This window comes from Paramormyrops kingsleyae, chromosome 1, assembly GCF_048594095.1.
Source record: "Paramormyrops kingsleyae isolate MSU_618 chromosome 1, PKINGS_0.4, whole genome shotgun sequence".
Taxonomy (NCBI): domain Eukaryota; kingdom Metazoa; phylum Chordata; class Actinopteri; order Osteoglossiformes; family Mormyridae; genus Paramormyrops; species Paramormyrops kingsleyae.
This window is the reverse complement of record NC_132797.1, coordinates 31,693,186-31,718,979: the sequence shown is the minus strand read 5'-3', so window position 1 is coordinate 31,718,979 and position 25,794 is coordinate 31,693,186. Positions and strand designations below refer to the sequence as shown.

The 25,794-nt window shown below is 40.3% G+C and overlaps 2 protein-coding genes across 19 annotated transcripts in view; both read right to left on the bottom strand.

The window, feature by feature from the left end:
• The window catches only part of ccny (cyclin Y), a 46,153-nt gene extending 39,179 nt beyond the window's left edge, over nucleotides 1-6,974 (bottom strand). For 2 of the 4 annotated variants that reach the window (XM_072713810.1, XM_072713815.1), the window contains exon 1: nucleotides 6,422-6,729. The gene's annotated coding sequence lies outside the window, so the exon portion shown is untranslated. Of the gene's footprint in view, nucleotides 1-120; nucleotides 420-6,421; nucleotides 6,730-6,941 lie in introns of those variants that run through there. The other 2 variants (XM_072713813.1, XM_072713804.1) reach the window with 2 other exon arrangements.
• A 9,743-nt stretch (nucleotides 6,975-16,717) lies between these two features.
• Nucleotides 16,718-24,715, bottom strand: LOC111840758 (cAMP-responsive element modulator-like). 15 transcript variants are annotated; one of them, XM_023805963.2, is made up of 6 exons: nucleotides 23,987-24,345; nucleotides 23,730-23,833; nucleotides 22,364-22,488; nucleotides 21,873-22,055; nucleotides 18,310-18,466; nucleotides 16,718-17,229 (listed from the first exon to the last, which is right to left on the bottom strand). In XM_023805963.2, exons 2-6 carry the CDS (start codon nucleotides 23,753-23,755, stop codon nucleotides 17,085-17,087), a joined length of 636 nt encoding a protein of 211 aa, XP_023661731.2. In that variant the 5' UTR covers nucleotides 23,756-23,833; nucleotides 23,987-24,345; the 3' UTR covers nucleotides 16,718-17,084. The 15 variants fall into 15 exon arrangements, with proteins under 15 accessions (XP_023661731.2, XP_023661729.2, XP_023661728.2 ...); XM_023805961.2 differs by lacking the exon at nucleotides 23,987-24,345 and adding an exon at nucleotides 24,654-24,696 and having other exon boundaries at nucleotides 17,088-17,603; XM_023805960.2 differs by lacking the exon at nucleotides 23,987-24,345 and adding an exon at nucleotides 24,369-24,505 and having other exon boundaries at nucleotides 17,088-17,603.
• Between the last annotated feature and the right edge of the window lie 1,079 nt (nucleotides 24,716-25,794).

Below are 25,794 nucleotides of genomic sequence, written 5' to 3'. Positions count from 1 at the left end.
GCTTCGTTTGTTTAACAGCTGAGAATTTATACCTAAAGTAACACGCTAGGTGGCTCACCCATGCAGCTTTATTGTTTTTTGCAAACAACCCCCACCAGTCAGACCCAGATGCTTGCTTACCTTTACCTTGTGAGATTCGATATGATCCACATTGTTACAGTCTCTTGCAAAACCGCCCTTAAGGGCTTCTGAACGTGTCCCCAAACATATAGGAAACAAGCATGACTCTGAGCTGTCTCTGACCACTCCCATGAACCCCAGCGCAGGAGCCTTAACAGCTAGTCTCACTTCAGGTGACGTACCTTTTAACTTTCGGAAGAGTGAAAGTCCTGCATCAATTTTACAGTTACTACCTTATATATATGCATTACTTAACATTTATACATTTACAGTCTTGTATTTTCTCCCCGTGTTGTGTGGATTTCCTCTCTAGTTTCCTCCTGCAGTTTTTAAGACATGCAGTTAAGCTAATTAGCATCTCTAAATTGTCCATCTATGTGCCCTGTAATGAACTGGCATCCCACACAGAGTGTACTCTGTCCTTTTACCCTGTTCTGCGTGGAACAGGCTCAAAGTCCCCTCTGTGACCCTGAATGGGATAAGCAGCCAGGGGCCTCTATCAGTTGTCTTCCATCAGACTCCACCTCATGGGTGTTTTTGAGGCCTGTTCCTTCAAACTAATTTACTGCTGCTGAATTCCAGCTGTTTCTAACAAACGTGAAAAATACAGGAAATACTGAAAAGTTAAACCTAAGAGAAATGTGTACTCCTCCGGACACAATAGCTGTGCCAAAGAGCACCACCATATGGCAGTCTGGCCAGTTTTTCTCAGCCTGGTGCTTGGGAACCCCCAGACAGTCCATGTTGTTGCTCCCATCCAGGGAGGGAGCAAAAATGTGGGCCGCTTACCCTGCTCAAGGTTGCAGTGGGACCTGGAGTCTATTCCAGCAGGCAAGGGCACACCTTGGAGAGGATGCAAGTCCATTTCAGGCACATACACAATCATACCTTGTGGGCAATTCAGAGACACAGATCAGCTTAAGCTGATGTGTTTTGGCCGTCGGAAGACAACCTGCACAGCTCAGGGAAGCCAAGTCCACACACAGATTGAAGGGGTGAATCAATCTCCCAGCCCTGGAAATGTGAGACAATAATATTCTGCAGTGTCAAACTGTGAGGTATATATAAAGCTCAGCTAACCACTAGAGGGAGCAGCAGATGAAATGGAAAATTTTAAATGAATCAAGAATTGCTAGGAATACTTCATTGATGCAGATACACATATATTCATATTTGATCTCCACAAAACAGGGTGCTGTATACTGTTTGAGTCAAAATAGTTTGGGTGATCATTTTCATTTAGAACGTAGTTCGAATGACACCACAATTCAATGCTCTCCAGTGACAAATCAGAAGCAGCAAAAGCAACCCTGACTGATAAAATTGCTGCAGGTTTGAATGGACAGTTACTTATGACAGGTGACATGTGCAAAACATGCCTGTTAGCTCTAACTCATTGTTCATTACATTAAATTGTTGATAACTTAGGGCCAAAACTCTTAACCAAGTAAAGTTTTCCTTTAATAGTCTGGATTGTACGTCTGCGGATGTAATTAATACATTTGTATTACACTCCTGGCTTAAAGGTCTGCGGATATTCAGAAAATGAGGCAGCTTTGCACATCCCAGATAAGTTCAGAAAGGGTTCTGGATGAACGGATGTGATATCGACCTGATATGGATGTTGGTTATTTGGTAACTATATTTAAGGCAAACTTTTAAATGCAATTTTGTTTCTTATCCATCTGCTAGTGGATGTCTGTGTCTGCAACCATCGGAAGACATAGTCCAGTGAACATAGAGGAAACACGCTGGTTTCCTGTTCAAACTTAGCTCTGCATTGTTTTACACTCAGACTATGAGTCAAAAATTTTTGCACACACTGAGATTTTGTACATGTGCATGTTACTCACTTAACATTTATTAAGAATGCACTCAATATTTCTTTGCTAACAAATACATTTACAGTATGTTCACCTTTATTAGCAGGAAAATATATCTTTGATATAATAACCTCCTCTAGCAGTTATAATAGCAGAGAAAAATTCTTTTTACAAGGGACATTAAATACTGCTCTGTTTCATAGGATGAAACAGTTAACTATTAAAAGCATTTATTAAAAGCAATTCCACTATGCCATCACCAAACAGCTAGGTAATATGATGCCAGACATGCACTGTTGCATACTCTTTCCATGTTATAAAAGAAACTTGTTTTATTTCAGTTTGTATAAGAGTTGCTGATGGGGTTCAGTTCCGGTCCCATTTCAGTGGAGACCCATGGGTTTCAGAACTCATTAGCCCCCTACAGAAGGACCCCTGTATAAGAGTCATGTCTCTGCAGCGAACACTCAAGCAAGATAACATAAGGAATTGAAGGAACAGATCAGTGCATTGAAACTATTGAAACAATTTCCTTGTTTTAACAAATGAGTTTATATTTGTTCAGTGATAGGTAAACTACATGAAGAAAACAGTGCGGAGACGAGACCTTTCTTTTCCCTTCATAGATAAGTCCAGATTCATTAGTGATCAGTGAACCATTTGAACACATCAGGCCAGTGACTAAGATGCAGATTATGTTCCCTTCTCACAGTGGCATCCAACCTTTATTTTGACAAGGCCCCCCAGGGACTGGCATATTTATCCTAACAACCCCCCCCCCCCCCCCCCCCCCAAACTCGCACACACACGTTGACCTGGTATCTGTCCTTGTAATTCTTTTCATTTGTTAGCGTCATATATTGTGTACAAGCAAAAAATGCGTTCATATTTCCTTAAAATATTTCTAATGGTTGAAGTTCTGAAATAGGTCTTCCCCCACCTCAACCCCCCCCCAAAACAGTTCTCTTTTTTCTCCCCCTTGTCTGTCAAGTTTATTAGTAAACCACAACCATCATCATTCATGGGTATATGTACATTCTAATTTTCAATGAGTGAACTAATAAATAAATCCAATATAACTGCGAGCAGCAATAATGGGGCCAAGTACACTACCATGGTACAAATGCCACGGAGAGAATATACCAACATAGGTCATATACCATAAGTTCAAAAAAACTGAAGGCTGAACTGAAACTCCAACAGATCAGGAATAAGTATGAGAAGTAAACCACTGAATAAAAAGATGTTTTTAAGTTCTGCCTAAAAAGAGAGATGGAGAATAGGTACTGATTTCTGATTTGTGGTGGCGAGTTCCGAAGTTTTGGAGCTGAAAAACTGAAGGCCCTGCCGCCCACAGAAGAGCAAAGGCGAGGCACCACTAGGAGACCAATACCTGCAGACCTGAGGGAATGGGCAGGTATATAATGGAGGGGGAGTTCTGTGGTATCCTGGGGAGCAAGATCACGCATGGTCTTAAAAATCATCATTATACTCTATATGGAAAGCGACACGTTGCCAGTGAAAATTATAGAGGGGGTGAGTTACCTTCAGGGCTGGAAGGTGTGGAGTAAACCAATAAGAGGAATGGGAGGAGGGGACAGAGCTGTGCTTAATGGGAACGTGGACACCAAGAGCATTAGGTATAGCCGGGGTATAGGTAGGGAGGAATGGGAGGAGGGGACAGAGCTGCGCTTAATGGGAGTGTGGACACCAAGAGCATTAGGTATAGCCAGGTATAGGTAGGGAGGAATGGGAGGAGGGGACAGAGCTGCGCTTAATGGGAGTGTGGACACCAGAGCATTAGGTATAGCCAGGTATAGGTAGGGAGGAATGGGAGGAGGGGACAGAGCTGCGCTTAATGGGAACGTGGACACCAAGAGCATTAGGTATAGCCAGGTACAGGTAGGGAGGAATGGGAGGAGGGGACAGAGCTGCGCTTAATGGGAGCGTGGACACCAAGAGCATTAGGTATAGCCAGGTATAGGTATGGAGGAATGGGAGGAGGGGACAGACCTGCGCTTAATGGGAGCGTGGACACCAAGAGCATTAGGTATAGCCAGGTATAGGTATGGAGGAATGGGAGGAGGGGACAGAGCTGCGCTTAATGGGAGCGTGGACACCAAGAGCATTAGGTATAGCCGGGGTATAGGTAGGGAGGAAAGGGAGGAGGGGACAGAGCTGCGCTTAATGGGAACGTGAACACCAAGAGCATTAGGTATAGCCGGGGTATAGGTAGGGAGGAAAGGGAGGAGGGGACAGAGCTGCGCTTAATGGGAGTGTGGACACCAGAGCATTAGGTATAGCCGGGGTATAGGTAGGGAGGAATGGGAGGAGGGGACAGAGCTGCGCTTAATGGGAGTGTGGACACCAGAGCATTAGGTATAGCCGGGGTATAGGTAGGGAGGAATGGGAGGAGGGGACAGAGCTGCGCTTAATGGGAGCGTGGACACCAAGAGCATTAGGTAGAGCCAGGTATAGGTAGGGAGGAATGGGAGGAGGGGACAGAGCTGCGCTTAATGGGAGTGTGGACACCAAGAGCATTAGGTATAGCCGGGGTATAGGTAGGGAGGAAAGGGAGGAGGGGACAGAGCTGCGCTTAATGGGAGTGTGGACACCAAGAGCATTAGGTAGAGCCAGGTATAGGTAGGGAGGAATGGGAGGAGGGGACAGAGCTGCGCTTAATGGGAACGTGAACACCAAGAGCATTAGGTAGAGCCAGGTATAGGTAGGGAGGAATGGGAGGAGGGGACAGAGCTGCGCTTAATGGGAGTGTGGACACCAAGAGCATTAGGTATAGCCGGGTATAGGTAGAGAGAACCTCAGAAGGACAGGTTTGATTAGTAACATCTGAGAGAGAAGCTAGTATAGAAGCAAAAAAGGCAAGAGTGTCAACAGAATTTAGATGAGGACAGGATATTGTAGAGATCCAAAAGTGGGAATGAACACACAGCTCTGACAATGTAGAGATGCTGTTATAGGTACATATATACACAGGTATTGAGTTATAAATGGGAGACAGGTGTGAGTAACTGAGACACTAGGCTGGGAAGCATTAGGCGCATATGGGAAGGCCAGTGACATCTGCTGGCAAAACAGGGACATGACAATCCCCAGTCATAACCACTTCTGTAAGGCCAATACATTGCTTTACATTGCAGCGCACCCCCCCCCCTCCCCCCCCAATGGTCAAATAACACAAAATTTGCTGCCCATCCTGAGGGTGTGGACCTGATTACAAGTGCTAAGGTTGGTCTCAAGCTTTGCTGAGATATGGTCACACATCCGGATTGACGATGACAGACAAATGACTTTGAAAATCACACCCCCCTCTGCTACATCTTGGTATTAAATTGACACATTTGAGGAAGATTGGACAAAATTTGTGGCCTGTGGAGAATTCTTAATTTTTTAATAATGCTGCTGCATCAATTAGCTGGACATGTAAATTCCCAAGGATCAGCCTTGGTACATCTCACAGTATCAGCAGACACAAGGCATTTTTTACCTGCTAGTGGTAGAATGACACCATTTTGCTGGTCTTGCACATAATTGGCGTTGCTGAGATATGGCCTCGTTTCCTGTTTGGTGACTTTGTCATCAAAGTCATTGGACAACAGCAGCCATAGCATTTGACTTAGCATAATTCTTTGAATAAATTTTGGTCCCAGCCCTTTCTAGATGATGCACACCAAATTTGGTGGTGATCGGATGAACACCCTAGGATGAGTTTCCAAATTAGGTTTTCAGAAAAACTCAAAAAGGTGGAAAATCCAATATGGCGGACATTAACAGCGATGAGTAAACTGAAATCGGGATGACGCAAAGGCTCAGAGGATTCAAAGATCACAAATCTAGGCCAAATGGTTCACTAGTTATAAGCAAAAACAAATCTTGAAATTTCACCTGATGGTGGTACTACAAAGATGGATGGATTGACCGCAAATTTGGTGACCGAATAATTTGGATTGTCTTTTATCAATGTGTCAAATTGGGGTGCCATAGACTCCCATGGCAGAAAGTATAATTCTAACATAGAGAGCTTCTAAATATGTTCAAGTAGTTCAATAAATGACAATTTTTTGTAAATATTACCAGTTATAAAAACCATGACACTTTGTCTCATGCAAATATAAATATACACTGTACATTCAAGTCCAGTTTCAAAGTTGAAAAACCACTTAGAATCCAGTTGATTCATACGCGTAGGAAGAACTAAAAGTTAGTAATTACAATTAAAACATAATCACTAATCCTTTATTTAGAGATGATTATAATATTTTTTTATCACCACCTTTTGAATTAGAGTTAGAAATTCTTCAGTGTAGTTCTTAAAAGACATCACTGTATGATCTTTGCAGCTGTTGCAAGTGTGACAAGACTGCGGTGTCTGAAGAAAACAATTACATTACTTTTGGTAGAAATGAACTAGGAAATCTTTTTTTGCATGTATTCACTGCTGATGGGCAAAAAGCACTTACGGTCTTGCAGTCCTCAGTGTCGACAGACAGCAGTGAGTGAATGTCTGTAATGACCCATTTCCGGATGTTGTTTGGGCAGTAGTCTTCCACATTGGATAGTTCATCGCTGAAGCATTGTAGTGCGCAATCCGTACAGTTTGACTGAACCAAGAGCCGTAAAAAATCCAGTCATTACACAATTGGATTTGCTCAGTAGATGCAGCCAGTGGTTTCACTGCAGTGTGGTTAAACAGGTTTCCTGTGCAGTTTTAAAGTTACCCAAGAACAAGACAGTATATGTTAGTTCAGATCTGGTCTGTACATAAATCCAACGGCTGCAAATGAATCTTTTGTCTCACATTGGCCTGGAATACCAGGGCGAGACTGTTTGGTGAATACTGTTTGCTTACTGCACCACGCCTTTCTCAGGTTCCATCACCAGGAGTTACATGACTGGGAATTGTAGTCAATTGTGAATAAGGCGTTTGCACCTGCTGCAGACTGAATGTTTTGTTCACGATCGTGTTTGTTGCTGTCTTACCTGGACATTGTTGGGAGTGCAATATTCTCCACTCTGAAACAAAGACATTGGCATTAAAGTTACGGTGAGACAGATCTCTGGCGAATTAATGCACATTGAGAGGTAGAGGTGTGTGAGTTAGCACTCACGCAGTTCCAGGTTCCCATTTCCTTCACTAATTCACGAAGCTCCATCCACTTCTGCATGGTACATGTGGAATTTTGCTGGAGATGCCAACAGACAAGGATTAAAATGAGAGTCCCAGAGAAGGCCCTCATGCTGGTGTGGGTGACTCAGTAGTTCAGCCTTTGGAAGATTGACACTGGAATCGGTCATCTTTTAGAGAGCACCATTTTTACACCTGTGAAAATGGAAGTACAGTACAAAGGCTTGGCCGGTGTGTTTTTTTCTCCACTCAAAGATGACTCAAGGAATGTTTTGCTATGGAAACTGGTAAAAGCCCTCTCTAGAGGGCGTTTTATGAACTCAAGGTGACTATTCACCCTCCATGAGCCCTATCCATCAGTCTTTTTCTCAGGCTATTTATTTATTTATTAACACGTGATTATGTCAACATGTGTCATGTAAAAGTCAACACACCCACTGACAACATCAGTTTATTTATACCGAACTATCGTCATGTTTCATTTCATTTTGTTCATACTGTTAAATACTACAGTGCCTGACAAAAGTCTTGTCACTTAACCAAGTTGTAGGAACAACAAATAATAACTTGACCTGTAGTTAATCAGTTGGAATCAGAAATGGCTTATAAGAAAGGCAAAGCCCTCTAGATTATGCTTATTATACCAAAATAAAGTTTTTCATCATTCATTGAGTTTTGTCATGTAATTAGGACAGAAAGGTCAACTTTTGCCTAGACAAAAGTCTTGTCATATACAAAAATAATGTAGAAATTATACATATACTTTATTTAGAATACACAAACATGCTACAATAACATCAGAACATAAAGTCATGGTGCCTTGGAAGAAAGACTTAATAACATGTATGACTTCCATGAGCTTGGAGGACGGCATCCATACGTCTTGGCAATGACTGAAATAACTTGTTGATGAAGTCATCTGGAATGGCAAAGAAAGCAGTCTTGCAGGACTCCCAGGGTTCGTCTAGATTCTTTGGTTTTGTCTTCCAAGCCTCCTCCTTCATCCTACCCCAGACATGCTGAATAATGTTCATGTCTGGTGACTGGGCTGGCCAATCCTGGAGCACCTTGATCCTCGTCAGTTTCAGGAACTTCAATGTGGAGGCTGAAGTATGACAAGGAGCGCCATCCTGCTGCAGAATTTGCCCCCTCTTATGGTTTGGAATGTAATGGGCAGCAAGAATGTCTTGATACTTCAGGCTGTTGATGCTGTCATCCATTCTGCAGATCTCTCGAACACCCCCATACTGGATGTAACCCCAAACCATTTTTCCTCCACCAAACTTGACTGTTTTCTGGGTGAATCTTGGGTCCATGCGTGTTCCAACAGGTCTCCTACAGTATTTGCAGCATTTGGTATGCAGTTCAATGGATGATTTGTCAGAAAAATCAACCTTCTGCCACTTTGCCACTGTCCATCCTTGCTGCAAGCTGTGGGCCTTGGCAAATTCAACACGCTTTTTTTGTTGGGTTCTCATTAATGCTGGTTTCTGTGCACTAATTCGGCCATGGAGACCACTGCGTGCGAGAATTCGAGAAACTGTTCTTGTAGACACAGCGGTTTCTGGTGACCAGTTCTGATGTCGCTCTACTGCAGTTGAAAAAGGGTTGGCCCTGGACTTTCGAAGCAACAAACGGTCCTCTCGAAGAGTTGTCTTACGTGGTCTGCCTGACCTGGGCTTGTCATGAACATCACCAGTTTCTTCATATCTTTTTTTAATCCTCTCCACTTGATGTTTGGATACAATAATGACGTCTGACACCTCAGCAGACTTGGTCTGTGGTTGAATCTTTGGCATGTTGTCAGAAGTCAGGTTGCACTTCAAGTGAAGGTCTGGTGTGCTGGGGTTCTTTTTATACACACCTGGGATTATGTTAATTACAGTATTTGTCACAGGTGAACCTCTAATTTGTGATTGGTTGAATCATTAAAAGACATGACAAGACTTTTGTCCTTGCAAAAACAGGTGTTATGGACTTTAACAAGCTGTGAACATCAGGACACTTTTTGACTGTTTCATTTTGCAGCCAGTTATTAATGTGAAAGTCCTTGGCATTAAATTGATCCATTTATCGTAACAATTGATTGATTAGAAATAAAGTTTCATGCCTTTTTAAGTTACTGTGTCCTTATGTGACAAGACTTTTGTCAATGACTGTATAATTTCAAGGACGCCCCCCAATTTATATAGAGACCCTGATCTACTCCCCCCCATACACGCACACACTTTGGGACTCCCGAAATAGAGCTAAATACCACGTTTGAAGTCGTCAAACTGTGCCTTTAACAATTAGTATAATATATATTAACTGCGCATTGGACCAGTAAATAGGTTCGGCTGCGAGGTAGGAATAAGTGTCAGCATGCACAGAACTCCACAAGCTAGATATTTCGGGCAGTTAGTTTTATATAAAAGAATAAAACAAAGTATACATTCACATAACATGACAGAAAATAACCTTCGCAATATTTCACCTTCGCGATGTAATTTATCCCTTTTCTTTTGATGGTCCACCAGCCTTTAATTAAATTCACCTTAAATTACTTGATGCTAAAGTTTATACAGTGGTACCTCAGTTCTCAAACTCATTAGAACTCGAACTTTTTAAAAGTCGAACCAACCAGTTAGAAAAAATTTTACCTAGAGCTCGATCTGAATCTCAGAATTCAAACCGTGAACGCTGACCTAAGATAACTTGTACGCGCGGGGAAATGAGTCACGCAGCACGTCTATCAGCAGAAACAAGGGGTAATGTTTTAGTCTCAGCCTCACGTTCGCTGTGATAGCATCATGCATGTTTACACTAGGTGAATACATATATAATTAGACAGTAAAAATACATTTAGACAATGATAGACAGTAACAGTAATTATATAATAAAAATACATTTCAAAATAAAGATGTCTTATTTTAATAATAATAAACCATTAATACATTTAATTATAATATTGTCGTGGTGAGCGGGGACAGAATGGACACAAAGGCGCAGACGTCAGGGTATCGGGGAATACGGAGTTTAATTACAGGTAAGGCAGGAAAAACGCAGACGGACAATACAACGACCGGACTGGGGAAACAAACTGAAACGCGGACTAAATACAGAGGACTAATAACAAACAGAAACAGCTGATCACATGAGGATTCCACTAGGGGTTAACGAGGGGCGTGGCACACGGAAAGAGCGGACGATTGGGGCAGGACACATTGTTTTTTTAACTTTACACATTGTTTGGATACATTTATTTTCTTACTCTACAAATTGCTGTTTTGATAAATGTGCTTAGATGTGTTAGGTACAGTATATGCTCTTGTTTTATCTGGTTCATTTTGTGTTTAAATGCTAAAAATAACCCATTTATGTCTAATGTTTTGGGACCGGGAACCAATTAATTGGTTTTCCATTGTTTCTTATGGAGAAAATTCAATCAGAACTCGAAGTTTTTAGGATTCCATCCGGAGTTCTGAACGGATTAAGTTCGAGTTCTGAGGTACCACTGTTTATCTTAATTTGTTCAACCTATAATTAGTCGGTCATATTAGATTGTTTCATATTTATCCTAAACCTTTTAATAAACCCTATTTGGCAATTTTGGATAGGCTAAGTTTTAAAAAATACTGAGTACTCCCTTTAAAATGATACATAAACCCAAATCATCCAACACTTAGTTAAATGCAACAAATGAAAATAACAGGCAAGATCAGTGGGCTGTACTACGAAGGGGGTTTAACCAAATCAGACTTAACCCGTAGGTAATTTGCGAACGCGAGGTTGACAAAATCAGGTTTACTCAGTCGGGGCTAATCAGTACTACGACGCCAGTTAAGAAGTTGATTTGTTAAATCGGTGTTAACTGCATTGGAGATTGTGCGCGTTCACATAAATGGAGCACGTTCGGCAGCGCAAGGCACAGTTTGACTCATGGCGCGATCTCCATGTTTCACGGAGGAAGACTGCATTCTAATTATGCAGCGGTGGTTAACCGGAGTTTAAATCAACGCTGTAAAGAAAGTCCAATACCACTGCAGGCAGGCTTGTTGGCAACGTACTGTATTGCCGACGGAGAAAATGCATATGTACATTTTCATGGTCATAAAACGTGGTCTAAAATATCTCACGACCGAGTATTAGACAATGAAGTGTTTGCTGAAAAGAATTGAAATACTGTTAATAATTACAGAGGCGAACAGATGCGACACAATGCAGAAGTTACCTATTATATGCTGCTAAGTAATGTAATGCTCCCTGAAGTTCCATTACTGTAATGTTACTCATAATGTAAATTTATGTTAACTGATCCGATTTCAAATGCAATAGTAGTGGAAAGCGTACGTGCATGGCAGCAAGTCAAGATGAAATATAAAAACATATGTATTTATATTTCTACTCATTATGAAAGATTTGTTGTGTCTAGCCTCCACTTAATAGTGTGTTTCTATGTTTTACAGCTAATAATAAAAAGGTGTCTGTTCATATGACACTTAATAGAAGGTGAGCCACTGTTTAACAATAAAATAATTTACAACTGGAAAAAACAGAAGCAAATGTGTAGTGAGAAAACGACTAGGAACCTGTCATTGCGGTTAAGTTAGCCTCATATTTCATATTCAGTTTTCTGGCTTTAATATCTTTACGGAAGTAAAGTGGGCGTTTTTAATGACAGAATTGTGATGGCCAGTACCCAGGCATCGATGCACACCGATTATTTTTTCGCTTCAAAACATTTTGTGATTTGTGCCAAATCATGTTAATAGCTAATATAATACAGTATAGGTCCTTTCAGCTGTAATGACATGGTGGTTTAGTATTTTGGGCTCATGGCGACTGTTGCACACCCCTTTGTTTCCCAGATTGCTTTACATGCGAATTTTAATTTTTTAATGTTCGAATGTATCCGTATACTGTGCAGTCGACAATACATGAATGGATTAACTTTAAAACTAGACAAGACAGGCACATCTAGTGAAGTGTGCTTTGATCAGTGGACAACAGGGAACAATGCACACCCCTTGGGTTTTCAGAACAACTTTCTCTGTAATAGTTATTACTACATTGTATGCATATTATATGCCATTGCTCCATTTCATACATATTAACAAAGAGAACCCCTCACGATTCGCGCGTCAATGTCGTACGGATCATCCAGGTACGCCGGCATTGTCTTCGGAGAAATTGTATTGGGAGGGGCGGTGCTCATATAGGGCTGGCTTACACAGAAACCTCGACTTAACCAAGAACAAAAACTGCTCGGAGCAGTTTTGAGACTTAGCGTAAATTGCCATAGCAACATGTCTCTACTAAAACCTATCCACCTTTCGTAGTACGGGTTACTCGCAAAGTTACCCCGATAAGCCAGTTACCCCGCTTCGTAGTACAGGCCCCTGGATGGATTTGGTGCGCGGGCGTGTCATCAGGCAGGCGGGGAACAGAGGTGGACTACCCTCTTGCGGCTCACGGGACAGAAGGGGTTTATTAATGAAAACAGAGAACACTGGGAGCACTACAAAATAAAGGACCACTAGGGGTCAAAAGTAAACGGGCAATAAACACAGACTAATTAAAAATTGGGTCAGGCAGGCAAAACGTATACATCAAACTTCACAGGACTCCAAAAATACAAACAATCAACAACAAACCACTAGCAAGCTAAACAGAGGCAGGGACTTAAATACAGAAGGGTAACAAGACTAACAAGGGGCAGGTAAGATTAATCAACAAGATTGGGAAAACAGGTAACAGGTGGAACTAATTAACTCAAAGGAACTAAACACGGAAACTAAGAACTAACCAAGAACTAACAATTAAGAAACAGAATCTAACACTGGGAATAACAAAAACCAAAAAAAAACATAACTAAGGCTCAAAACAAGAAACCAAAACTGAATACAAAAATGACCAGAAACAGGTACTGTACTAGAAAAACTCATCCAAATGAAACACTAGGGAACAAAATACAAAAACAAAGGGGGCAGGATTTGAACACACAACAGAGGGGTTAACAGATAGCTACATGCTCAGCTCATTGAGCCATGCAGCCAACAGGGAGCAGGGGAAACACTACAGACTAGGACAATGGGGAAAAGGACACAGACTGGGACAACACGAGCCGACCCTGACATTATTACCTTAATAAATAACAATAATAACAAATAATAGTCTGTATAGGGTTTGCAAACTACCCCAATGCTTTTGATGTAGCTAATTTTAGGTTTATAATGGAATTATATAGATTTTCTGTAAGATTTCTTGCGTGAGAACCTGAAAGTGTGAGTCTCACGCCAGATGCGTGAGAGTTGGCAACCCTGAGAGTATATTTCCCTTAAAATATGAGTTTATGCAGAACATTACCTCAAAGTATTAACTTAAATAAACATAGTTAACCACCTGATTGTGGTGAACGTTTCTTAAAACCATTCACGCTGGGGATGAGTATTCACCGTACATTTGGTTTGTATTCTGCCTTTTAGCTGAGCTTATCGCCCCTCACTGCAGCAGTCCCCCCCCGTCTCCTTTCCACTGTCTGAAACCGGCAGCCTAGTTTTAAATGTCGAGTGGGCAAGTGTTTCATTTCTCTTTACAGTCATAAACTGTACCGTTCAAATGCTGTACTCTGCCTGCGAGTTCTATAAGAAATATGACCTCTATCTCTCTTTAACATGGTTCCATAATTAAAGTGCACCTTTAATTACTTTAAAGTGTACGCCTGATGTGTGGGTTACACCCTCTCCTCTTAAAGGTGTGCAACTCCCGGGAAACATCTAGTAGCTTGACAAACTATAGATGCATTAGACTGGGTTGGGTTTGGGGAGAATCCTCATTCCACACTTTAATCAATTAACAAATTCACTACGGCATAAATTTAAGAATAAATCTGTAAATCTATGAGTATGTCCTGACATATGTAACATTACAGTATACTGGGACTCAGTAAATTTAAACTTCAACCGATGTTTATATACACCTACAATCTGGTAAGCAGATTAGTAGTATGCCTGAAATATTAATGAGGCATGTTATGATGCCCAAAAGTTAGTAGGCCTAATCAGTATAAATTTGGCATATGCTTATGCTTTAATAAACGTGTCGGACTTTAAACTGCAAAAAATACCGCCACACCACCGACGTCTTTTTACCTTGTTTATCCAGAAGATCTCCTCTTTTAAAAGATGTCGTGGCTGTGGGCTGTTCCTTTCTTCACCACCACTTCAGTGCATATGGCACTGACATATACCAAACCACAGTACTCTATACCAAACCATAGTACTGTATACCAAAACAGTATTATGTGTGGTGCCCCGCAAACTTAATTTAATAAACATAATAAAAGTTTATACTGATTACTAACTTTTGGGTGTTACAAAATGAATCTCATTAATATTTTAGACATACTACTAATCTGCTTAACAAATTGTGGGTGTAAAGAAATGTCTGTTTAGTACGAAAAACCTAGCGTCCGACCAAATGTTTCATCCTTCATCTGTAGCCCTGCTGATTATTTTGCATGCATGACATAATATCGATCTGATATCGCACAGCCCTAATTCATGGCTTGAAGCTGAACAGTCAGACTTGCCCCACACTCCGATCTGAGAGTTTGAGCTATAAAGTGCTTAGGAAGCCACCTCAAATGACTTCCAATTAGACTGCAAAGTATCTCAAGTTAAATCTTGACTAATAGAACCCCACCTGATATTGAACAATATTACATTAGTGTCATGGCCAAAGGTTTTGAGAATGACACAAATATTAATTTTCACAAAGTCTGCTGCCTCAGTGTTTATGATGCCCATTTGCATATACTCCAGAATGTTATGAAGAGTGATCAGATGAATTGCAATTAGTTGCAAAGTCCCTCTTTGCCATGAAAACGATCTTAATCCCAAAAAATCATTTTCCACTGCATTTCAGCCCTGCCACAAAAGGACCTGCTGACATCATTTCAGTGATTCTCTTGTTAACACCGGTGAGTGTTGATGAGGACAAGGCTGGAGATCACTCTGTCCGCTGATTGAGTTAGAATAGCAGACTGGATGCTTTAAAAGGAGGGTGGCGCTTGAAATCATTGTTCTTCCTCTGGTAACCATAGTTACCTGCAAGGAAACACACACAATCATTCATTGCTTTGCACAAAAAAAGGTTTCACAGGCAAGGCACCTAAATCAACCATTTATCAGATCATCAAGAACTTCATGGAGAGAGGTTCAATTGTTGTGAAGAAGTCTTCAGGGGGCCCAAGAAATTCCATCAAGCGCCTCCTAAAGTTGATTCAGTTGCAGGATTGGGGCACCACCAGTGCAGAGCTTGCTCAGGAATGGCAGCAGGCCGGTATGAGTGCATCTGCACACACGGTGAGGTGAAGACCTTTGGAGGATGGCCTGGTGTCAAGAAGGGCAGCAAAGAAGCCACTTCACTCTAAGAAAAACATCAGGGATAGACTGATATTCTGCAAAACATACAGGGATTGGACTGCTGAGGACTTTACTCTGATGTTTGGGGCATCCGGAAAAAAAAAAATGTCCGGAGAAGAAAAGGTGAGCACTACCATCAGTCCTGTGTCATGCCAACAGTAAAGTATCCTGAGACCATTCATATGTGAGGTTGCTTCTCAGCCAAGGGAGTGAGCTCACTCACAATTTTGCCATGAAATAATTGCCTAAGAACACAGCCATGAATAAAGAATGGCACCAAGACATCCTCCAAGAGCAACTTCTCCCAACCACCCAAGAACAGTCAGGTGATGAACAATGCCTTTTCCAGTATGATGGAGCACCGTGCCATGAGGCAAAAGTGATAACTAAGTGGCTGGAGGAACAAAACATCGACATTTTGGGTCCATGGCCAGGAAACTCCCCAGACCTTAATCCCATTGGCAACTTGTGGTCAATCCTCAAGAGGCAGGTAGACAAACAAAAACCTACAAATTCTGACAAACTCCAAGCACAGATTATGCAAGAATGAGCTGCCATCTGTCAGGATTTGGCCCAGAAGTTGATTGACAGCATGCCAGGGTGAATTGCAGAGGTCTTGGAAAAGAAGGGCCAACACTGCAAATATTGACTCTTTGCATAAATATCGATATGTAATTGTCAATAAAAGCCTTTGACATTTGTGAAATGCTTGTAATTATATTTCCCTATACCATAGAAACATCTGACAAAAAGATCTACAAACACTGAAGCTGCAAACTTTGTGAAAACCAATATTTGTCATTCTCAAAACTTTTGGCCACAACTGTATTCTTTTTCAGATTAGCAGCTTCATTTATTAACTAAACAAATATACAATGACTGGATGTTAGAAGTAATAGAGAAGCTCAAACAACATAACTGTGTCAAAATATTTTTTTATATTTGAAAAGCAAAGTTACAAAAGATTTTTAAGCGACAAAACAACTAAACAGAAGAAGACTACGGTCTGTTATTCAGGAAAGCATGTGAAGCAATTTCCACACAATTCATTCATACAACCCATCCTATACAAGTAATGTGCTTCTATAATGTGTACAATGACTGCATTAGTTTTTATTAACAAATATGCTCATATAAACCACTTTGATTCTGATACAATGTCGACAACCAAAAATTATACATTGCATGAATGAGCTGTGAAATAAAATGACAGTAAACAAGTGAATAGTTAAATAGCATGTTCTGTTTTTAATTGAATTATCTGATTTTTTTACAGTCAGGTTTTACAGGCATCCTCAAAATCAAGGCCAGTGTGAATGCCATACTTCACTAACTTAAAATTTATGGTTAATTTACAGATGGCCCAAAACATACATATAGAAATCTGATGCATAACACATAACTAGGTGGCACAATTGAATTCACATTTGCTGGTTGTTCTGTATGATGCTGGCATTCTTAATATTGCCCTCAGACAACATTAGTACAGAACTGAGTTAAGAATTGAAATATTTACATTAGCATAGTCTTCCTAGTCTCGCCTAAAAGTATTTTTTAGTTGAGGAATAATACCTTGTGTTTGACATTTATTTAATATGTGTCCAAACCATAGATGTCATTTAGGATACCAAGTTCATCACTCAGCATCCTGTTCTGGACCTCCAGCATGCAAACACGGGATTCCACACACTTCATGTATTCCCTCTTCCAATGCCGACTCTTTTTTGCAGCCTCCCTGCAAGACGTACAAGCAAGAGGAGCAACACGCAGTTACTGACACACGGGACTCTTCCTTTGAGTTTGAACAGAAATATCTTCCATCGTGGACAACTGAATCTGCAAGTCTTTGCAAAAATTTAGGCCATAAGAAGACAGAAGTGTTGCCTCAACCCCATACAGTTAATGCGCACTGTACACTCTGAAATGCTTATAATAGTCTTTTGTTTGTCCCAGACAATCTAGTGTTATTCGGGTTTATGGCAATAGAGGTCTTTTAGCACTTTGAGCTCCTCAATGAGAGTCTTGTTTTGGTTTTCGAGTACAGCCACGCGATTTTCAAGACATTTGACGTATTCTTTCTTCTTCCTGCGGCACTCCCGGGCGGCCTCCCTGGAAACCAACAACAGTCAAACTCCATCACAATGGTTAGATTAGTGGAGAGCAGCAGAGGAGACAGTTAATGCTGCATGCCAGCCAGTGAGTCTCAGCAGAAAAGCAGGAGGAGCCACTCAAACCATGCAAATGACATCATAAAGACATTAATGTACTCTAAACTGAAGGCATCTTCAATATACAGGTATGTTTTTCATTACATACAAATTATGGAAGTCAAATAAAGTCATATATAAAGAGCTAAATATTTTATACAAATTATTTAAAAAAAAACTTGACTAATCTGTCCCCAACAGAATAGAGTAACATATAAAAGGTCTGAAAGCTGAAAGATACTGTATAGCTATCAAAACAATCCCATTACAATAAAAAATACATGCTTTTTAACAGTCTTCAGAAGAGACTACAATTAATTACACGCATGGATGAAACCCCAGGACAAGAAGCAGAAGAAGCATAGCAGTTAAAATGAGGTCAAAGCCAGCAGTAGAAGCTAGACTGGGCAGCAACCAGGCAGACATGGAAATTTGAATAACAAGCATAGAGAAACGTATTACACCAAAACAGCACGTTGTTACAGTGACCAGCTATGCCCTAAACACTGGCAGCTCTGCAGAGCACAGGCATTAACATGCAAACTGTGCGGGCCAGACACAAACAAGTGGAAAGACACAGGGCATGTTTGGTCAGGTAGGGTCCATACCTGTTCTTCATGAGACGGAGCTCTCTCTTGCGTGTGGCTTCCTCAGCCAGCTGCTGTGGGCTGGGTACGGACCCCGGTGATGAGGCCATCACCATCCCATGGGGCAGGCTGGAGGTAGGGCTGCAAATCTGATAGGTTGACATGTCACCGGTGGCTGCTGGAAATGAGACAAATAAACAGTCAGGGCCAAAGTTCCCCCCAAAATAATTTGTTTTAACCCCAAGTACTCAATTCAAGCCTAAGCTAGTCATTATGCAGAAACTTTTAGCGCTTTCCTACTGCCACCAAGAACTGAGTCGAACCCGAGTCGAACTGCCAACTGACGGTTTTCCATTGTAAATCATGTGAGCCGTACTCCAGCCATAAGCACGCTGACAGAGCCCAATTTGTATGCCCGAAAGCCTGAACAAACCAAGCTGGTTTTTTCACCACCGTTTGATTGGTTGAAATGCACAGAGACACCGGTATTCTGCATCGATACGCATTGATTATCTGAAGGAGAAACAGGTATATTCAATATATTATTGAATTATTAGTAGTATTGCACATCATGACATATTGGTGCATTCCCGATACCTTGGAACCTGAAAATTTCCAACCACCTTCTTAAAAAAAATATTATAGAACAGCTAAATGGGATAGATTCGTAATGCAAATTTACAAAAGGAATGCTAATTCTGCTAGTGTTTGATGCTAACATAAGACAGCAATTCTCACAGACATGCTAGTGGACATTAGCACACAGTAAAAATTTAAAATGCGTATAGTAAATCATGATGTACACCGTTTGAACAGTAAATAAGCATCTCTTCAGTTTTACATCACTGTCGCTCTCCAAAACTAGCAACACCTTTACCCTTCTGGAGTGGAAAACTGAGGCAAGCTGGAACCACGCTGTAACTAATGCCTCTTTGCGGTACGGCTCAGTTCCTGTATGCCAGTGGAAAAGTGCCATTTGCTTTTAACTCGGGTCATTCACAAAATTCTTCTTCATTAGGGTTATACAAAAAAGACAAAGCACTGGATTGGCAAAACCAGTTCCAATGAAAATGGCAAGTTAAAACAGTTTAAAATGACTGCAATATTACAGCACCAGAATGTTAATATATTGAAATGATGAATAATGGGTGAATGCATTAAAACATACAAAGGAACAAAATAAAACAGACAAAGTGCATTTGGTGTCATTCTGGTATCCAGTGGGTCACAGTTAAGGCATAAACCACTCCCTCACATTAAATGTTAATGCATGCATATCTTAGTCTGCGTGTGGGAGTGAATATGGGGATGAATTCCCAAGGACAGCAAACTTTGTAAATCAGGATGGTGAAGAATAAAATGGTGATGACAGTTAAACTGTACACTGCTCCTGTATTTAAAAACAGGATTAACATATTTTATATAAATTCCTAAATGAATTGGGCGTGAAATCTCCACCCCTTATACAGACATGGAAAAGATTTTAAAAGATGACAATATGAGAAAACACAGCTAAAAATATTTTTCAGGAGTGGGCTGATGACATTGGTTGTTATTAAATACATCAAGAGAAATTTAAATATTACTCACTTTCACAGCTTCTTATTCATACAATGTTTTTGCTACATCAAACACAAGTACATACAGAATATTGTACAACAAAACAGCTACACATAATTCCAGATATTAATTCATAAGAAAAACTATATTTTTCTGAGAAATATTTGCAAATCATGTAAAATTCATTGCTAGCCACAGAAAATCGGTTAAAGTGCTTCACAATGCCTTTATGAATTTACACCCAGTTATCTAACAAATGATTAGGCTGCTACCATCTTGCCAGTGCAAAAGAAGCTGCCTGTAATCACAGCATGACTCGCGACTGACGTCAATGTACATCTTATTTGCTGTTCGGCGTCTACATTTTCCTGCCAGCGTCTGATTCCAGGAAATGTGGTGACGTCAGCCTCTGCTGACTGAATGGGCTGTGCATTCGAGCGTGTCACACGGGGAGGGGGGAGGCAGGGAGGGAGGAGGGAGAGAGAACATAGGGAACTAAACTGGCTAGGCTGCACTCGGATTTCTCCCGTGAAAACAAATCTGGGGTCTGGGGTTTTTAAACAACATTTTCTGAATTCTGCACTGTTGTATTTCTGTTTATTCGAGCAAGATTTATTCTCAAGATCATCGAGCTCCCTTTACAAAGGCTGTGTCTATGCTCTGTTCTTAATACACCAAAACTGCAGCACGTAAACTCCAGCTTTCTCCCATGGAATTACCATCTTTGGCAAAATACATTAGCTTTCTGACAACATTAAATAACCAGGGTAAGTTTTATTTATTTATTAATATTTTCCCTTTAACACACAACATAATGTGTACTCTAAATAGTTTCATCACTAACTATTGAACTGTATTGCAACAAATGAAAAACAGTACGTGATAAAGTTACAATTACATCTGAAACTCAGTGTAGAGGGTATAAGCATTTCTTTAAGGCTCCTTTATAATTACAACCAAAGCATACAATTAAAGTGCTAACATACCTGATTCAGTCTCATCCCCAGTTACAGCCATGCCTGTTCTTTAAAGATCCTGGAGAAACCCTCTCACTCTGCTTTCAACACCAAATACTCCCCAATCGACAATTACATGTGTGATTACAATTAAAGGCATTGACATCACTATGACATCACTGGCCCCTTGAAGTCAATAACATGACTTCCAGACTAAGCCACCTCCCCCCACCACCCCGCTTCTAACAGCCTCTTGTTTTTTTATGTTTTGACACTTTGGAGACAGCGTATGACTCAGCCAAAGCTTCAGAATGCAGTGTAGCTCCCTTGCAAATGAATCTATGGATGAAGTCAAAACCCAAAGGCTTGGTCTGACATCACAGACAGACGCAGATACTCCTTAAAGGAATCGATGATCTTATTTTTTATTTACATAGAATCCCCCCCCCCCCCCATTATCCCCCTAAACTAATTTTGCATTTTCCAAACACTTTAAGACCAATGGTGAAAATAAAGTATACATATTTGTTTCCAAAATGTGAAACACTGTACCTTAAAAGTTTCATAAAATATTCACAAGCAAAAAAGGCTAATTATTTTAACAGGCAGCCACCCACTGCTCATTTTAAACATATCCAAAGAAAGAAAACCAGAAGCACATGTATACTGTCACGTAGCAATATGCTTAAATGACATACCAAAACATACTTAAAAGCTAAACTTTTATTGCCATATTCATGATTCCAAACATAAAAATACAGGCAAATGTTCCCTAGAAAATCAGAGAATGCTCCTGAGCTCATTCAATAACAGATCAATACTTTATCTTGATGTCCAAATCCAACAGTTATACTGAAGAAATCTAATGGAAAACTTTGTGTATTATGCTCATCCTGTACCCACAAAATTTCTAACCATTTTTAGCACTGGGCATTCCTATTACAGTCAAGGCAGTCTGTGTGAGTCTTTGGACACCTATGTTACAATTTTTTATTTTTAGAAAAAGCCTGGTCAGAGCAGTTTTTTCAGAATCAGGTTAGTGAGAAAGAAGCAAGGAACACTGGTTACCTTGCATAGCCATATTGCTCCCTGGTAGGGAAGCAAGCTTCTTTCCACCTGGCGATTGGGCAGCACACTGCACAATGGACATCACTGTCACAGGTGTCCTGGGATTGCTCAAGATCTGCAGAGCCCACATGTCACTGTTCTCTGAAGTGGTAACCTCAAATGGTTCCTTCTTTGGGATGGGGACTGAAAAAGACAAGGCCCTTCAGTAATCCACTGGAAACATCTTAATGCAGTGTTCTCTCTGGGGGATAAGCACTGTATTCCACTGCACCTTTCACAGCCCTTTTGTGAATCCTTAAATGCTTATTGTGGATTATCATGTAAAAGAAACTGGTTTTTAAGCATGGTATTAATAAAACTGATTCACATGGTTAGGCCATGCAGGGAATGCATTATTCAGGTGGAAATACGCAGCAAAACCAGAAACAGAAACGGGGCTTTTTTTGGGGAGACAACAGCAATACTGTTACATTGACACTTAGTGTTCTGACCTGAGCTGGTGTGGAAACAATCTGCAAATGACCCTGACAGGGGTGTATGTTCCTCCTCCTCTGATTTAACCTCCTTAATCACAGGAATGGCCAGTGACTCTGATGATGGCACATTCAGAGACTTTCTGAAGGGGGGGTGGACCTCCACTTACACTGAAGCCATAAACTGAACTTGCTGAGCTATGATGTATGTGTGTGGAGCTGAGATACTGTCTCCAACCTATATCAACACTATTTAAAAATTCTAAATTAAAGTAAATTAACTGAATACACTACAATATTTTGTGCCCTTTCACCTGGGGCACAGGGACCTCCATTGCAGTGTGTCCACCTCTGGGCTGTGCTGCTGCTTTGGGAGGTAGAAACAACTTAGCCCTGACTAGCAGCCATCAGAAATAATCTCATTTGATAGTCACCAATGTCTGTGTCGTTAAAAAAACAGTCATAACTCTAGCAATTTGATAAGAGATTCTGTAACAAACAATAGCTATGCTTTTTATCAACCGATTTACTTACATATATATTTAATCAGAATGACACAGGTAATGTGAAATTTTGCGTAAAATGACAATTAGAAATGGTTTCAATGGCTAGCAGCACACAGACTAAAATAAATCCACTGTGTGATGTCTAAAGAAGAAATGCTTAAATCATTTTAAAGCCAATCATCCTGAAAAATCCAATTAAAGAATTCACTACTGGGTGCAATCAGAGTGTTTCCATTTCATACGGCCAGGAGTGATTTGTAAGCTCAGTTGTAAGCTTTCCCCTGCTTGGGGGAAAAAAAATGGAAAAAAGAGCCATTGATTCCAATAGTAGTACTTTACCTGTACAGTTTTTCTTGACCTCATGTTATATAGCTAAAGAATGGCAAACAACGTGAGTGCTAAATCTTTGACCAAAAAACAAAAATATATATCTTGTAACTTCTCTGAGAAGTTATATAGAAGATATATAGTATTTGTTAATATAAATGAGACACCACTATGTAAAGCACTATATCTAGTGAGACATATAATCAAAAATAAAAATTAAAATAGGAGACAAAGTCACTCAATCACCTCAATCGGCAATAATTTAATGAGACTTTACTTAAAAGGTTTGCTCTGCTTATTTTAGAAAATTTCATCAAGGCTGCATACTTACGATTTTAGATATAGAACTATTGTTTTGCGCTGTCTGTACTTTACATTTCTATCGCCAATGGACTAAAAACAAGAATGCCTAAATAAATTATTTTTATTGCTGTTAATCTTTACCCTTTTTTGTCGTCACTATATCATGTAACCTTTTCAAATAATAGTCTTGTTCCTCCAGAAAGACATCGAGACATATTTTCGAGTGTGACAGCCTTCAACAAGCTTACATTTCAGGTTCATGTTGATTCGACATTATAGTGCCGTACAATGATGCATTTCTCAGCCCTTGTCCCAAACGCCGCTTTCAGAGTTGCCAACTTCGGCCAGGTGGCTGGAGAGAGATGTTCAATTTGAGACAAGTCTGCACACGGATTTACATATATGTTCAGTTTTATTACCTTGAAGATAGTTGGTAGGGTTTGCAAACTACCCACCGTTTTGATGTAGATAATTTTAAGTTTATAATGAAATAATATAGACTTGCCGTAAGGTTCCCTGCGTGATCGTACTATAAGTGCCACGCCAGATGCGTGAGAGTTGTCAGCCCTGCATTCCGTCGTGAGGTAAGTATACAAGATAGGCTATAGATACGCCATTAGTCTGTGATACTCACGTCCGAGGTATTAACGACGTTTTAATATGTCAAATTAAATTAACTGGCTGCACGTCGTCTTTAAAGTTACATATCTAACTATAAGTAGTAACTTAAGATGCGGCTAATTAATCATCATCTAGCGGCCGGTGTGATGCCGACGCCGCCTTCCAGGAAAAACTCACGCGTGGGCGAACGGCCTGAGCCGGGCTAACACGGTAACGGGGAGAAGTGTCGGGGAGAAGACCCCAAAAGGAGGGAAAATAACGAGTACCGTATAGAGAGTCCGGCTTCTATGTGAGGGCGACAGAGGGGGTAATTAAAGGCCCGCTTCTCGCTATACTGGCAGCCCCTGTTTCAACGGACCCGGCGCACGCGAACCGCACGCGGGCTATGTTCGGTCTTACACCGTGGATCCAGCATCCCGTCAGTAATATACTAGATTATAGATGTCATTTACTCAAGAATAATAACAGGCAACACGCCTTGAATATTAGTTATTGAAATAGCTAATATTATACCAATTTATATCTAACTATGGACTCAAATTGTTCCTTACCAAATTAGATATTTTTCATTAGGGCTGTGAAGAAATACCGGATTAAATGCGGGCAATCTAATGGCGACATCTAGTGGCTAAAATTGGGTACTACGTTTTGTCAACATAAATTTAGAAATGTTCCAGTATTTCCGGAAAATGATCTAAGATCTGAAAGCTCTTAAATGTCATTTCGTCAGAGAAATTTTTAATAGAGATTTTGTAGATTAAAGTGTTTGTAAAATACTTTGCAAATTAGCTGTAGTATGCAGCTGTACATAATTCTAACAATAACACAGCTAGATAAAAGATAATTTTATTTGGAGGATCACAGCATCTTTCTCATATCTTTTTGCATATTCAAAATCAACAGTTAACTGTATTTTTATATTTTTTAAGCTTTATATTTTTCTGTAAGGTAAAACATAAAATTCCATACAATGTTCAGGAAATTACAGAGATGGGTGGTGCAGTAGTTAGCACTCCTGCCTGATATGTGTGAGTGTGTGGGTTTAACCTCAGCCTCTGGTCTCTTACGCAGGTTTACGCTTGCAATGCAAAGACATGCAGTGACCTTTTGTCTCTAAATTACCTATGATACATAAGTGTTTACATGTGTGCTGCAATAGATTGGCATCCCATTCAGAATGCACCCCTATCTTGTGTCCTGTGCTGCCTGGTCTAGGCTCCAAATCACTGCTCTTACCTTGTATTGGACAAACAGTTGGAAGATGGATGGATAGAATGTAATAATATGGCTATAACAGAGATAGGCTATTCCTATACCTCTCTTTCTGACATGAACACTGTACTTTTCTTAAAATAAAAAATTGTAATGTATTTGTTCTAGATTAGACAAAAACTGGAATCTTAGTGGTTGATGATTATTTGTCCCTAATTTAATTTAGTGATTCTGTAACCATTGTCTTCTAGAAACCCGACAGTCATGTGTATAATAAGATAATTGGGTTCTCGAAACTATAAGGGATCAGTATATTAAGAATTTAAATCTGTGTCTGGCTAGATTGTCATGGTAGATACATTTGCTGCAACTTCTTTTCTTGCCAACCAACCGGACTGTAATATCCAGCATTCAGAAGTCTAATAGGTACACTCTAATGTCTTATGTTCATCAGCTTGTTGACAAGCTTTTTGGCAAATT

What these genes read in the sequence shown, in the direction of transcription:
- LOC111840758 (XM_023805961.2), bottom strand. Translation starts at nt 23,755, where the DNA reads ATGTCGAATCAACATGAACCTGAAAT. An exon ending in AATCAACATGAACCTGAAAT is followed by an intron (nt 22,489 to 23,729) that starts GTAAGCTTGTTG and finishes CCCCCCCTTCAG; the next exon opens with AAAGTCTCTGAATGTGCCAT. An exon ending in TTGTTTCCACACCAGCTCAG is followed by an intron (nt 22,056 to 22,363) that starts GTCAGAACACTA and finishes TGTCTTTTTCAG; the next exon opens with TCCCCATCCCAAAGAAGGAA.